At 37.5% G+C, this 15,207-nt stretch overlaps 1 protein-coding gene across 1 annotated transcript; it reads right to left on the bottom strand.

Moving 5' to 3' along the window:
• Positions 1-1,522: 1,522 nt before the first annotated feature.
• LOC121996437 (transcription factor GTE9-like) lies at positions 1,523-14,640 on the bottom strand. Its single transcript, XM_042550416.1, has 11 exons — positions 14,461-14,640; positions 12,607-13,893; positions 12,477-12,522; positions 12,238-12,390; positions 3,338-3,399; positions 3,082-3,151; positions 2,912-2,992; positions 2,702-2,817; positions 2,546-2,612; positions 2,331-2,461; positions 1,523-2,248 (listed from the first exon to the last, which is right to left on the bottom strand). Exons 2-11 carry the CDS (start codon positions 13,873-13,875, stop codon positions 1,991-1,993), a joined length of 2,253 nt encoding a protein of 750 aa, XP_042406350.1. The 5' UTR covers positions 13,876-13,893; positions 14,461-14,640; the 3' UTR covers positions 1,523-1,990.
• Positions 14,641-15,207: the final 567 nt, after the last annotated feature.

Below are 15,207 nucleotides of genomic sequence, written 5' to 3' on the forward strand. Positions count from 1 at the left end.
CGACCTTTCTACAGACCTGCTCAAACAGACCTGGTCATTCTGCTTTGCTGACCTGGTCATCCTTTCTGCAGACCTGGTCATCTTTTCTGCAGACCTGGTCATCTTTTCTGCAGACCTGCTCAAACAGACCTGGTCATTCTGCTCTACAGATATGGTCTTCCTTTCTGCAGACCTGCCGCTCTGCAGATCTGTTTTGCTGCTCTGGTCTGCTGCTCCACCACTCTGGTCTTCCGCATTGCAGCGCTGGTCTGCTGCTCTGCCCTGCCGCTATGCAAACTTACCCTGCCGCTCTGGTCTTCCGCTCTACAGACCTGTCTTGGTCTTCCGCTCAGGTCTGCTGCTCTGCAGACCTGCTCTTCCACTCTGCAAACTGCTCTTCCGTTCTGCAAATTTAGTCTTCCGCTCTGATCTACCACTCTGCAGACCTATTCTATCACTCTGCAGACCTGCTGACAGTCTGAGATTATCTGCTCAGGTCATTTCGACTGTAAGTTAAATTTAAATTCTGAGTAAATTTTAAATTCAATTAAGTACTCATAAATTTCTGACATTAGATTGTTGGTGTCTAACTTGTTGACCATTTGAATAAATCTCCATTAACATTTCTCGATTTATCCACCGGTAACAAATTTATGTGAGACTGGCCTAACTGGATACCTAGATAGAACAAAAAAAGTGAAAACATGGCACATATTATTAGTCTAAATTTTCCATTAATAGAGGTACAACGTTGTCAAAACAAGTCTTCTTGCCCTAACCAAAGAATGAACACAGGAACACATTCAGTGCTTTTGAGTTAATGTTTGATTAAACTATATTGATTAGAGTTTAAACCTCTCATAAGATTTAATTTAATTTTTTAATAAATTAAAATTTCAATTAATTAAATTTACTTTTTATTGGTTGAAAAATAATAAAATACTATCGAATCAAAATAAATCATCGTTGCTCCTTTTATTTCTAATCCATATGAAAATAACATCTCACTTTACGCATAAGTGGTAACAATTATGAATATGATGCTCAGCAATCAATCAAACACGTCTAGAAGAAACAAGCAATAGAGATACATTCACATTTGCATAAATTCAGACCTGTTCATAGCTATCCATAAACCATATCTCCATAACCAAACAAACACTCCACTCCATGATCGCCATGATGGAACTATAGATATTGTCTGGAAGTAGATGATTAAAGCGGATACATTGATTGGATATCTGCAAGCACTAACAGAAGGAAAAAAAACACACACACACACATTTGAACACTTTCAGAAAGAATCTAGTAGCTGACAAACAAAGTAAATGACAGACCTCTGGTTGCTACTCATATATTACATTTCACAAAGTCAATGAGAGACCTCTGGTTGCTACTCATACATTAACATTTCATCAGATCTATTCATAAAGTTTAGTAAACCCAAATCTCTGCAAGCATATACGCCATGACTAACAGGTTGCAACTACACATTATAGATATTGCCTAGAACTTGATTATAAGTAGATACAAGTTTAGCAACTAAAAGAATACTGAAGATCCCATCATCTTGGGATACCTAGCGTGGATGTTTCTTTGGTTTTGTAAAAGAGCGACCACATATTGGCACATCACTGGAGACACACTACATCTAGATTATGTGAACTAGTGCAGAATATGATGCAAAGACCAAATCAGTGCTCCATTCTATGTACAACTCCTAAATAGATGGTTTAGATCATGAGGCAACCAGTACACAAAGACACATTGTCCTCTCCTTGGTAAAAAAATCTCAACTTATGCAAAGCTGAAAGCTATCTATAGCAAATGCTCCACGACTGTATTTCCATTGATCACTTATCCTCCCAGGTGGAGGTTAGTCATCCTCAAAGAAACTGATGGTACGACTAATCATATTGATTCTTTGAGTGCATAACCTTTAGCGGGAGTCAGAATCCTTGCAGCTGATACGATGCAAGAGAAAAATCTAAGTTATACAGTGTCAATAGGGTCATTCAATCTCTCCTTCCTCGGCTTCGTTCATAGGCACATTTTCAGATTCTTCCTCTTCTTCATCATCCATCTTCATAAACAGCCCGAGTTGCTCTAGAGGGTTACTGCCCCCTAGTCTAAAGCCTCCTATGTCAGCAAGAGAATAGCCAAGGCTCTTCTCATTATTTGATATGGGCATTTCTGCACATGTAGCAGTTCCAAGCATTTCCAGATCTTTAAGGATTCGACAATCATTGATCTCAACTGTCTTTTCAATCTGCAGAGACAGCAAAAGTTGATGTGAAGAAAAAGTGCAATGAAGAAGAAAGTAGAAAGTATTATGAAACCAAAGTACAAACCTTTAACAAGGCTTGGCGCGCAGCTTCTCGCTCTAACTCCCTTTGACGTTTAGCATCAGCTACAGCTTCTGCTTCAGCTCGCCTACAAGCATCCTCAGCAGCTTTAGCTTCGGCTTGAAGCCGTGCTCGCTCTATTCCAGTAGCAGCAGATTGTTCTCAATACCATGAAGGCATAAAACTGGTGCAATCAGATCAAACTCGACAACTTTTGTTACCTTCCTTTTGCTGTCGTTTAATTTCCTCCCTTGCATGTTGCAGTTTTTCAGGATCACCTTTGGCACCCTGATGTGAAGGCAGCAACATATTTACTGACATTAGAACTACAGAAGCATTGTGAAAAGTTTAAATTTACGTCTGAACATAAGCCCTACCTGACCAAGTGTTTTCTCCTTAGCTTTGAGAATTGTATCGGCAAAGCGATTCCTCAGCAAAGCGACTCTATATTGCTTTCCTGGGGATAGGTTTTTCTCAGATGGAGCATGCTCCCCTAACATTTCCAGGGGTAAAAGGTAAGCCGACCCATGAAAATTAAGAGCTTAGGACCATTGGGCCACAGATTTCTTCATACTATTCATGCTTACCCTCTTGGCACCTCTCAGAGTCAATCAATGAAGGTTTCCCATCTGCAGCATTCTCCAAGCAATTCAACTCACTCAAAGGTCCTGCATATTGCCATCATTAGTATGAGTTACAATCATTTTAGTATTTAACATCTTCCAAAGATTATTGGTTAAGATATAATACAACTCACTATGCATATCAAACGGATTCATTAGATCACTTTTCTCTTGATCAGAACCTGCCTTGTTTACTGAATTTTCCTGACACAAAAACAATAAAATATAAAAATTACATCGATTTATCCTTATGAATAAAATATGACAAAAGGAGATATAAGGCAAACATGAAAATGCTAAAACCGAGCATTAATCTGATAAACATATTCCAGATGCCCATTGTTAGGAAGAATAAATTCTGTGAAATCAGTCACTGAGAAATAGACATACCTTCGCACCATCTTTAGGATTGGAAACTTTCTTTGATTCACTTCCAGCAGAACTGTCAGAGTCTAGACAGAGAAACAAACAAAACTTCAGAACAGTTATAGTTGCGATTAGAAGAGAAGAACTCGGGTAGTTTTTTTAAAAAAAAAAAACTTCATTTCTATCAACTTCATTTATACAGATAAGACAAAAAGAACATTGCTAAATTAAACTGTCCAATAGAAAAGATCTTTTTTGCGATTTAATTTTCACTGTTATTTAATTTGTACTCAATTTTATTATTTCTGGCAAATTTAGTGAGTTCTGATCATGTCTTATGAAATCATATTATTAATATTTTAAGGTTAATAAATGAGCCCTTTCACTGTTTTTATGATTCAAGCAATAAGATAACTTCCTCTTCAAAAATTCTCTCCTCTCACGAAATCATTGACTAAGGTCGTGCAACTCTCAGTATGGCGGATCATATCAAATCTTATAACCCATTTTTTAAGCAAAACAATCATACAGTGATCATACAAGACTTTAGAAGCACATCTTTACTTCAAACACTCATTTGTTATCCTATTAATGATATCACTTTATTGAATAATCACTCCATTTCAGGGGGCTCTCCATCATCTACACTCACCTCAACACTTTCCCAATCCACTCTAAAATCATCCATTCCTTTCACTATAGATGTGTCGTTAGCATAGAAGATACTGTTTATTAAGTTCTCAACCTCACTGGTGTAAGTACCCCGTGTAGTTTTGATGTGGTCAACCAAGTTAAGTTAGGTCTGTGTGTGTTTGATCCTTGTGTCTAAATATGCAGGAGTTTAGGAACACAAAAAGTCGAGCGAAAGACGCAACTAACGAGAAGGATGACACAGGAAAGGAGCCGACGGGCTGATCCGAAGAACGAGGTGTTGTGGAAGAGTATACAAGTGGACGAGAAGGACGTGCACGACGCTTGAGGGACGAGAAGCGGGAGGAAGTTTGCTCGAGGAGAAGGTCGAAAGATGGGTCCAGTGAGCCTAATTCCGGATCGACGAAATCACCCAGGCGATCGGAGCAGCGAAAGAGCCAACGGGGAGCTGCTAGAGGCACCTTCAATGTGGTTGGAGGTGCCTCCGCGCCATTATATGGGAAGGCGCCTTCAACCCTTTGAAAGTGCCTTAGACTGGGCAAAATGTAACCATTAACAAAAATAAAACCAGACTGGGCAAAATGCATCCTTGCTAAGCAAAGGAAGAGATTCATTTTAACTTTTGATCGTAAGCAATTCACCCCCTCTTGCCGACCCCGCTGCACCAACAATTGATATCAAAGCCCAACCGTTTTAGAAGGATTAACCGTCAACTGAAGTACAAAGACGATGGTTGGACCTAGCATCCACCCACAAGTGTTTGAGGGGGAGTTCGCGTTTTGGAAGCAACAAATGGAGGTATTCTTTAAGACATTTTAATATTTTATTAATAATGAAATATGATTTTGAAGCACCAAAGAACAAGAACGGAGAAGAACTCGAAAAACACCTCTAGGCCAAAAAGCAGCGCGACGAGTTTATGACAAACGGTAAGGCTGAATTTCACCTTATGAGCATACTACCAGTTGAGAAACTTGACAAAATTGACAACTACAAGAGTGCAAAAGAACTTTGGGAAAAGTTCTTAAAACTCTATGAAGAACTAAAAGAAACCGAATCTAACTCCTCGATAGACACCCCAAGTCATTGTCCGAAGAACCCAAGACCAAGGAAATTGTTGGAACAACATTTATAGTCAAATACCAACCTGAAGACAAAGAAAGCTCATCCGAGATAAGAATCGATGAAGTGAGAGTCTTCAGAAGAAAGCAACGACGAGGAGAGAGTATCGGACAACGAAATTGTAACGGTAAGTAAGGTGCGTTCACGACCTCCTGAGGAATTATTTGAATTCATTAAAATACTTTCTAAAAATATGATGGATTTAAAAAAAGAGAATGCAAAGTTAAAATTGACTTTAATAAATACATGTGGCCTGGAAGACTTTGATAAATTAAAAGATAAAATGGAATGGCTAGAAAAAGATAATTCATACTCAAATTCTTTACATGCTCCGAAATTACAAATATCGTCGAAAACTTAACTGGTATTTTAGATACCATAAGGATCAAATTATAAAAATGGAAAAACAATTAATTCCCAGAAAAAATTTGATTAGTCGAGGACATAATTTATTTTAGGTTCCTAAATCTTGTTTAGATAATTAAATAAATTTTTATTTGCATGCCTAAATTATCTTTATGTTATTAGACAAAGTAATACATGCTAAAAATTTAATTTAGCTGATTTATTCTTATCGATAAAATCAATCATTTTTGTTATCTTTCTGATCAAATTTTTTTGCTCAAAATTTTATCTGCACAAAATGAATACATTCTTGAAATTTTTTCCGTTGAGTTGGTTTTTTTTTTTAAAACGGCATTTTAAAAAATATTTCGTAAACTTAATTTTCAAATTTTTTGAAATAGATAACGAATTTCTAAATTTTTTTTTCAAAATAAAAGATTAATTAGTAAAGATAGAATATTTTTGAATATTATATCTAAAACATGTTAGCTATATGTAGAAAAATATTTTAAATTTTCTAACATTTCATTTTATTTTTCCTAAATTTTATTTTGATGTGATCAAGGGAGAAGTACAAGTTAAGGGGAGTAAGAATTTTATTGCTTAATACATTATGAATTTTATTGCTTAATTCATTACAATATTTGATTCTAATTACAACTTCTTTACATAAGTTATATTATTGTATTTTTAACCCTAACTTGAACTTGGATTGATGTACATCAAAAAAGGAGAGATTGTAAACTTAGGAACACAAGAATTCAAGCGAAAGATACAGCTAGCGAGAAGGATGGTACGAAAAAGGAGTCGACGGGCTCGGTGCATCCAAGGGACGGTGCTGCGGAAGAGTACACTAGTAGACGAGGAGGACGTGCGCGACATTCGAGGGACGAGAAGCCGGGGAGAAAGTCTGCTCGAGGAGAAGGCCGGAAGATGGGTCTGGGTGAGCCCAATTCTGGATGAACGAAATCACCCAGGCGATCGGAGCAACGGAAGAGCCAACGAGGAGCTACGCAATTGCTGGAGACGCCTCCATGCCTTTCTGTGGGAAGGCACCTTCAACCACTCATGGAAAGCGCCTTCAACCCTTTGAAGGTACCTTAGACCGAGCAAAATGTAACCGTTTGTGAAGATAAAACTTTATCTTCGCTTGTCTTGCTGGAGGCGCCTTCTTGTTGAAGGCATCTGTTGATGCAATATCCCCTGGGTCAAGTTGACCAGGTTAACTAAGCCTGAATTAGCTCAAACTTGAGTCTTGATGTTTGAGTTTCGATGTTTGACAATATATAAAGATTGCAGATGCAATCGTCCAATTAGGGAGATTGTTGATGCAATTCCCCTCTGGTCAAGGTTTGACCAGTTAGATGTAAAGAAGAGTCAAGTAGGTCAAGGTTGATCAGATACTTGACTGGGAGTCCTAACTGGAGATTAGGCAAAGGGAACTCCTGGTGAGTGAAGCCAGGTGAAAGACCTAGTGAGTGAAGGTAGGCAGTTGAAAAATCCTGGTGAGTAAGCCAGGTGAAAATCCTAGTGAGTGAAGCTAGGTGAAAGTCCTGGTGAGTGAAGTCAAACAGGTGAGTCCCGATGAGTGAAGCCGAGCAGTGGGAAAACCCTAGTGAGTGAAGCTAGGTGAAAATCCTAGTGAGTGAAGCTAGGTGAAAGTCCTTATGAGTGAAGATAGGTGAAAGTCCTGGTGAGTGAAGCCAGGCAGGTGAAAGTTCCGATGAATGAAGCCAAGCAGTGGAAAAATCCTGGTGAGTGAAGTCAGGTGAAAATCCTAGTGCGTGAAGCTAGGTGAAAGTTCTGGTGAGTGAAGATAAGTGAAAGTCCTGGTGAGTGAAGCCAGACAGGTGAAAGTTCCGGTGAGTGAAGCCAAGTAGTGGAAAAATCTTGGTGAGTGGAGTCAGGTGAAAATCTTAGTGGGTGAAGCTGGGTAAAAGCCCTAGTGAATGAAGCCAAACAGATGGAAAGTCCTAGTGAGTGAAACTAGACAGGTGGAAAATCAGTGAAGCAAGGTTGACCGGACACCTGGTGTTGAGAAGTCCAAGTAAGTCAAAGGAGTGACCGGATACTTGGCACGAGCAAATCAAGATGGATCAAGGGTGACCGGACATCTAGTGGAAGGAAGTCCAAGTGCGTCATGGAGAACCGAACACTTGGCATGAGACGATAAGTCCAAATGGATCAAGGTTGACTGGACACTTGGCACGAGAAGAAAAGTCCAAGTGGATCAAAAGATTGACCGAACACTTGGTAAAGAAATCCCAACGAGTCAAGGTTGACCGAATGCTAGGCATGAAGAAGTCCCAATAGATCACGATTGACCGGATGTTGGGTTTGGGAATCTTGGACTTGAGTTAAGCATGTCAAAGGGGGGGCAATCGTCCAATCGATCAGCCGATTGATTGGAGGTGTGCTGCAAGTGAAGGCTAGCCCAATCGATCGGGCGATCGATTGGGAAGCGATGTCGCGAGCACAAAAGGTTCGTCAATCGATCGATGGATCGTGACTGGATTTCTCACGCAGACGCGAGAAAGCTGAATCGATCAACCGATCGATTCAAGCTTTTCCAGCGAGAGCAAAGGCGCTCTGAATAGATCAGCTAGCCCCCCCCAATCGATTGGCCAATCGATTAGGATATGACCGTTGCGCAGGTAGCGAGCTTTGGACGGCTGGGATGGCACAAATCTCACAGGAGCAAGCCTAATCGATTGGGAGTCCTAGAGGCGTAGTGTATAAAGTCGTAGCGAGCTTCCTTCTCAGTAGTTCCCTTGAGACTTCTTCTAGCGCTTACACGATTCTTCACTACTACTCACGAGCGGACTCAGAGCTTGGAAGAGAAGTGTTACACTTTCCAAAGGGTCCAAAGGCGTCTTCATCAACAAGAGATCAAGCAAAAAGAGGTTTTTCATTTGTATTCTTGTATTTTCTTCTTACGTGTGTTGTATCTTGTTGTGTGAGTGTCGTACGAGGTTTCTCCACCTCCGGTAGTTACCGAGAAGATGTGTTTTTCATAGTGCAGAGCGTGTCATGTGTGGATCCTTGGATTAGTCACCTCTTCTTGAGGTGGATACCAAGTAAATCCTTATGTTAACATTGTGAGCACCGAAGCAAGCAAACAAAGCGCGACGAGCTATTCAACCCCCCCCCCCCTCTCTAGCTACAAATCGACCCTAACAGCCTCTTCCAGCCTCGGATAAAATTTTTCAAGGACTATAAAAAAACCCCTGGACCTAGGAATATTCAACAACTTCTGTATTAACTTTCCTAGTCATTTTTCAGCTATCAATGTGTGTAAAAAACTTCTCCGCCTTCAACAAAAGAGTTTCTTAGTGAGTTTTTCAACGCTTTGGATTAACAATCACCTAGGTTGTAACCAAGTAAAGCTCTGGCCTTTTACCTTATCCTTTAAGTTGTTTTCATTAATGTTTATTGTCTATATATTTGCTTAATTTAATTGTGCATCATTGCTAAGCAAAGAAGGGGAGCCTTGGCACAACAGTAAAGTTTTTGTCATGTGACCAAAAAATCACGGGTCTGAATCCTGAAAACAGCCTCTTGCAAAAAGCAGGATAAGGCTGCGTACAATGGATCCTTCCCCGAGACCCCGCATAGCGGGAGCTTCGTGCACCAGGCTACCCTTTTTATCATTGCTAAGCAAAGTAAGAGATTCATTTTAACTTTGATCATAGGCAATTCACCCCCCTCTTGCCGTCCCGCTGCACCAACAACCAGTACCTTCTCTTAATTATTTATGAATCGCATAATTAAGCCCTCTTACTCTTCCAATGGAAATGAACCATGAATGAGGAGATATCTGCACTTTTATCATGTGAAACATGAAAGCTCATTCTTCCACTTCGTGATGCATATCTTATTTGTTGTTATTGGGTGCTTTCACTTTAAGAGTTATCCCAAGAATAGGGTAACTTGATATAAGGAAAAATTGATTGATAAAGGATATACTCAAAAAAATAGTGGAGATTACTTCAAGATATTTTCTCTTGTTTCTTATCTCAATTCAATCAATATTTTTTTTCCTTGATAGTTGTGTTTGGTTTCAGAAACAACCAATTCTATAGTCCAGGTTGTGTCCAATTATAAGATTTGTGACATTGAAGGATTAGTCTTTTTTCAAGTAAGTGGTACACATTAGATGATTAAAAATGACCAAATGTTCAAAAGACAAATTTGTTATTGATGATCTGAAAAGGCACAAATATTTAGGTTAGAAACTAATTTGTAGCTCTGGAAGTATCTGAAAGAAAATGTAGTTGATCTTTTGCTAGAAATCAGTCTACAAATTTGCATATTGAATATTTCAATTCCCTAGCTCATATGTTGTAGAAAGAATATGATTTTGAAGAACATACTCATTATTGAAGATTCTAAAGTAACTCATTTATCTTACAGTAATTAATCCAGATATATCTTCTGTAGTTGATGTTACAATTCAATTCATAATAATATAATTGACACATAATCAGTGAGATCATGTAGAATTTTAATTGATGATCATGATTTTACAAACTAGAGCAATGAACATGCATTGCAACAATAAAGAGTTATTTACATTCCAAGTGATTTGAGTTGCATGACAAACTAAACACTTCAAAAGTTGATTGTCACTTCATATGAGATGTTATGTCCAAGAACACCAACACTCCATATAACTTCTTTAAAGGATAAATTGCTAACATTCTTTATCAAACTACTAGTCTGAACTCACTTGATGTTTTTGGGTAATAAGTTAACCATGATGGATATTTATGCTTCATTTTGTGATTGTTAATCTAACATCAATTTTTTGATTAATTAATCAAGTATACAGGCAACATAGACACATATGTTGTCTTCTTGATATCTAAAACTGTCTGGTGCACGAAATTCCAGCCAATGCAAGGTCCCGGGAAAGAGTCTATTGTACGCAATCTTATCCTGCTTTGCAAAAGATTGTGTCCGAGACTCGAACTGTGAACTTTTGATCACAAGACATCAACTTTATCGTTACACCAAGACTCCCCTTCATTATGTCTTCTTGATGTTATAAAATAATAAAACCTACATTATTTAGATGGCATAGCAAGAACAATACCAAGAAAAGTCAAAACAAACCAGTATTCTGTAAATTTAGTTGAATCACCTAGGAAGAGTTAATCTAATATCAATTTTGTTATAAATTAATTAAGATCGCAGACAATATGTACATATCTGTTGAGGTCTTCTCAATGTAACAAAATAATAAAAGCAACATTATCTACGTGTCATGGCAATAATAATATCAAGAGGCCAAAACAAGTCAGTATCCTATAAATTTAGGTGCATCACCAAGCTTTGCTTAAGAACGTCAATGACCTCATGATTTACCGAAAAACAAATTTGAGAAATGTAAGAAAGCAACTTCAGCAAATAGAAACAAAATTATATAAATTGTTGGACTATATGGATCAGAACTCCTATGTATAACAAGAGCTGGAGAATAAAAATTAAACCAAAATAATATTAATAAAATCAAATATTACAATTCATATCATACTTATGATATAATTCGCATGTAAAACGATACCATTCTCAAATTTGAATCGGAAGTGAAAAAATTGTGACAATTCCATTCAATTTAAAACAATTCGCAATGAATCTTAAATTATATGATTCTAAAATAAGAAATAAAACATATTAAAAAGATAAATCTAACCCACTAAAACAAAATTTACCTCATTAAGAACTTATATTAAACCCCACATACTAGAAACGACATAGAAGGAAAAAAATCTTGTTAGTGGAAATGCATAGTTGATGATAGCCAATCTAACAATAATTGAGAAGAATAAATATCGTCACTGTGAATAAAATGAATAACAGCAAAATTGATAGTGATTTAGAAGTCATGACATGTCTAAGCTATTTTTTTTCCATTTGATGGCAATGATTTTTCTGTCAAAAAATTTGATGAAGTTATTTATTGCTCATTCTATTTCAATTCTTAATGGACATAAGAAATAATGATTTGTAGATTATCATAGATAGAGAAAATGAAATTATATATCTTTGTTATGAATTAACATCAATTTAATCTATTATGTCATGATCTTAAACGAATTGTTATATAAAACTATTATGAATATGTAGAATTATATTTTAAACTTTTTTTATTTTTTTATTTGATACTTAAGCTCATGATCCCATAATTCATCAAAATATTTACAATATAAACCTCAATTTGACAACCATCGGTCTATAAGTGCTGAGAATTGGAGTTAATACAAGACAATAGGAAACTAAATTTTCTGCATTGAAGGACAAATTTAGAGGTCTGAAAGTATAGTAAACTATCCAGATTATATATAACAATATAGAGATAGATGCATTCCTAAGCAATAGCAGGTCATTAATAAACAACATTAACGATCAAATGCCTACAACTATATTCATTGCATTAAAAAAAATTTGAATATGCCTAGTAATAAGACTCTAATACTGTGTAAAAAAATAATCATAGGCATCACTCAAATTTTCAACTAATATGGAATTCATGAAAATAGAACAAAAATCATATTGACAGAAAAAATTTTGTTTCTTTACCATAAAAATATGCAGCAAACCTAACATAATCAGGAATACTACCAAAGTATCAAATCTCACCAAGTAGGTGAAATGTTCTTAGTAGAACAAAAGCACGTAATGAAGAATATCAATATCACACTTTGCAAAAGAAAAAGGACTATAAATCTTTGACTCGGTATTGCTGATAGTGATAATAGTAAAAAAGAGTATACAATCTCGTGAGTACAAAAGGTAATACACACCAGTGGAAGATCCTGAATTACTAGTGTAACTGCTTGAGCTGGCACACTTGATTTCTCTAAACTTTGAGTCCTTTCGAATGTCCAAGGTGGGGTAATTAGGTATGAGAGGATCATCACCACCAATATCTATATCCTCTTCAACAGGATTATTGCCTGTAAATGGCCAACACCAGGTTAGTTTTCAAACTCAAAAGCCACTTATGTCTATCAAAGAATCATAGCCAAGCCAGAAGGCAAACCTTTGTACTGATGCATTACTGAGGTGCTAATGCCATTTTCAGAAACCTGCACGACACAATGATGACTGTAGTAATCCAAAATATAAAGACCAAAACCAAAATCCTAGTGAGATATTATCAGAGTGCCTACCGCCGTGTTGCACTGCTCAGATTTCACCTGTTGTCTCACATCTCTCTCCTGTAAATAACTATCCAGAAGCTTCTGTAACTTAAAGAGTGTAGTATCACCTAAAGATTCGATATCAATTTCTATTTCTCCACTGCTATCATTCATATTGCTTTGCTGTCTCAGAAAATCAATGATATGATTTGGAAGATCTTCCAAATGAGATTCCAAAACACTAGTTAGTCTATGTTTTTCCTCATTTGTCATTTGGCATTTCACCCCTTGGGGCACACAATCAATGTAATCATTATGTGATTTCTTCCTTTCGCGAGAGTAAACTTCCAACATGCAGAGATTTTTTCCCTCTTGGGATGACACTGCAGATTTTGGAGCTTGAATTTCTTTCTTACCATGTGCACCAGCTGCAGCTAATTTCTTTTCTATTGGTTTCCAACGAAGTTCAAAGTACTTGCTCAATGTATCTGCCATGAAATGGACATCATTTGTGGGTGGGTTATATGTCATTGCATTGGTAAAGGTAAGCCTCACGTCTGCAGCAAAATCCCATGGGCTGGAGTAACCACCTGAGCTTATTTTAGTTTTAATGGTTCCCAAATCCATTGGATGCTTAATAACAGTATAATAGTCAGGAATATTCAATTTCTTCACATCTACAGGACTGTTGAAGACCCAGGCGAACCGTTGTGACATTAAGCGCTTTAGAAGCCCCTCACATTGCTTCATCAATGCCAAACTTGAAATGTCTACAGGAGGCAGAGGAAAAGGCATTTTTGAAGATGCTGACTTTCCTGAAGCCACACACTTTAGCTGGGTAATACTCTTTGGATCAACTTCTTTCTCACTCTCATTGACTGAACCAGTTGTAACAGTGCCAACAGTTGCTAGGTTTGAGAAAAATTTCTTTTGTAACATTTGGATCTGATCTAATTCTGATTCAAATCTAATTTTGAGTTCCTTTCTTTGAGAACCAGATATTTTTGTGAAAGAAATTTGTTGAAGTGGGACATTAAATCCCCCGCATCTGTCAATGTTTACACTAGCACACTTCTGCCTCTTCGCAGGACTGGTATCATCAGATTGGGCACGTATGGAACTGCCCACACCCTCTGAATCATGCATCTTCTCAGCATCATGTTGACAGTCAAGAAGAGAAGCACGTCCATACCCTTGAGACAATTTATGAGATTTTTCCTTCAACGCAAATGAAAGATCCTGTGAACATCCCTTCCTCTGCTTCTCTTTGGTGTATTCCATTAGCACTGTGGGTGCCATGTGGTCAATCCGACAGGACTGTTCACATCAATCAAAACCTTGCATGAGGTCAAGCTTACAGCAATATATTTGCTAAAAATAATTTTATTGTCGTATTTTATACTTTCCGAACTCAGTAAAACATCAGAAGTTATCAAACCAGACTCGGCTGACGAGATAAGATACATACAATATCCAGTTTAGTGCTGATCAGAACGGATTCACGTAATGAATGATTGAGCTGGGAATTAGCACAAAACCAAATTGAGGCGAAGAAATTATCTAATTCACACCAAATTGCCCATTCTTCTGAAACCAAACTTACCAGAAAACAAAAGGACTGTTTTTTACCAAATATTCCAGAAGCTAAAACTCCCAAATTTTTTCCTTTGCTGGTACCCCTGTCACCGTAATCTAACCTAGATTCACATAAGACAGAAGAAACCCTAAAAAGGAAAGGCGTGAGAATCCGACCCACCGGCGTCTCCAAATCAAAAGGAAAGGTTTCTCATCTAATTCCAGCACAAAATCCCAGCCAGATGCACTCTTGAAACACAAATCCAAATCGAGAGAAAAAACAACAGAAAAGGAGCATAAATCAGAAACCTAGTTCAGAAGACGACCACGCGTCCCACATGAACCCCTGCAAATCGAACGCTCCCCTCTTCTATCCCCTCATTCGCCTTTTCTCCCTTCGCGTTTCCCCTCTCTTCTTCAACGAGCCTTGCGATGCCTACAGCGAACGCAGGCGGCTGAGTCTAGATCCAGAACCGAAGCCCAACAAGCCGCCTCGACCTCTCAAGTCTCGCCCTAATTTATAGAACGCGGACGGCTCGCTTCTGGTCAGCGCGGTGCTGGATTAGATCTTCACCGTCAAAGTTTTAAATCTGACGGTCCAGAAGGGGATTTCAAGAATAAGGAGAGTTAAAGAAGTGGCGGTGAAAAAGGAACTTTGGATTCGATTCCGATTTTGGTAAAAAAAACAACAGAAAACGGAACGTTCAGATACCTGCAGGACGCTTTGTAAAATTTGTTTGCCAAATGGATACACGTGTCATATAGTATCAATAAACTTGTTGACGTGTAATATATTTGTTATCGATATATTATTTTATGCAATTAATAAAGTGAAAATTCTAACTATGCATTAGTATAAACATATTTTTTGGAAACATATTGATAAAATTATATATTTTAATTAAATTAATCATGTTGGAGTTCATTTAATTATCTTGATAAGGGCACTTAAACTTGGAATATTTTGGAGCTGATTTTATTATTTTCAAAAGGCATTCCTTTATTGCTACTCTGGTGTCAAATATGCTATTTTTATATGGGAATATAAAGTGATAA

Source organism: Zingiber officinale, chromosome 6A (assembly GCF_018446385.1).
Source record: "Zingiber officinale cultivar Zhangliang chromosome 6A, Zo_v1.1, whole genome shotgun sequence".
In the NCBI taxonomy this organism is placed as follows: domain Eukaryota; kingdom Viridiplantae; phylum Streptophyta; class Magnoliopsida; order Zingiberales; family Zingiberaceae; genus Zingiber; species Zingiber officinale.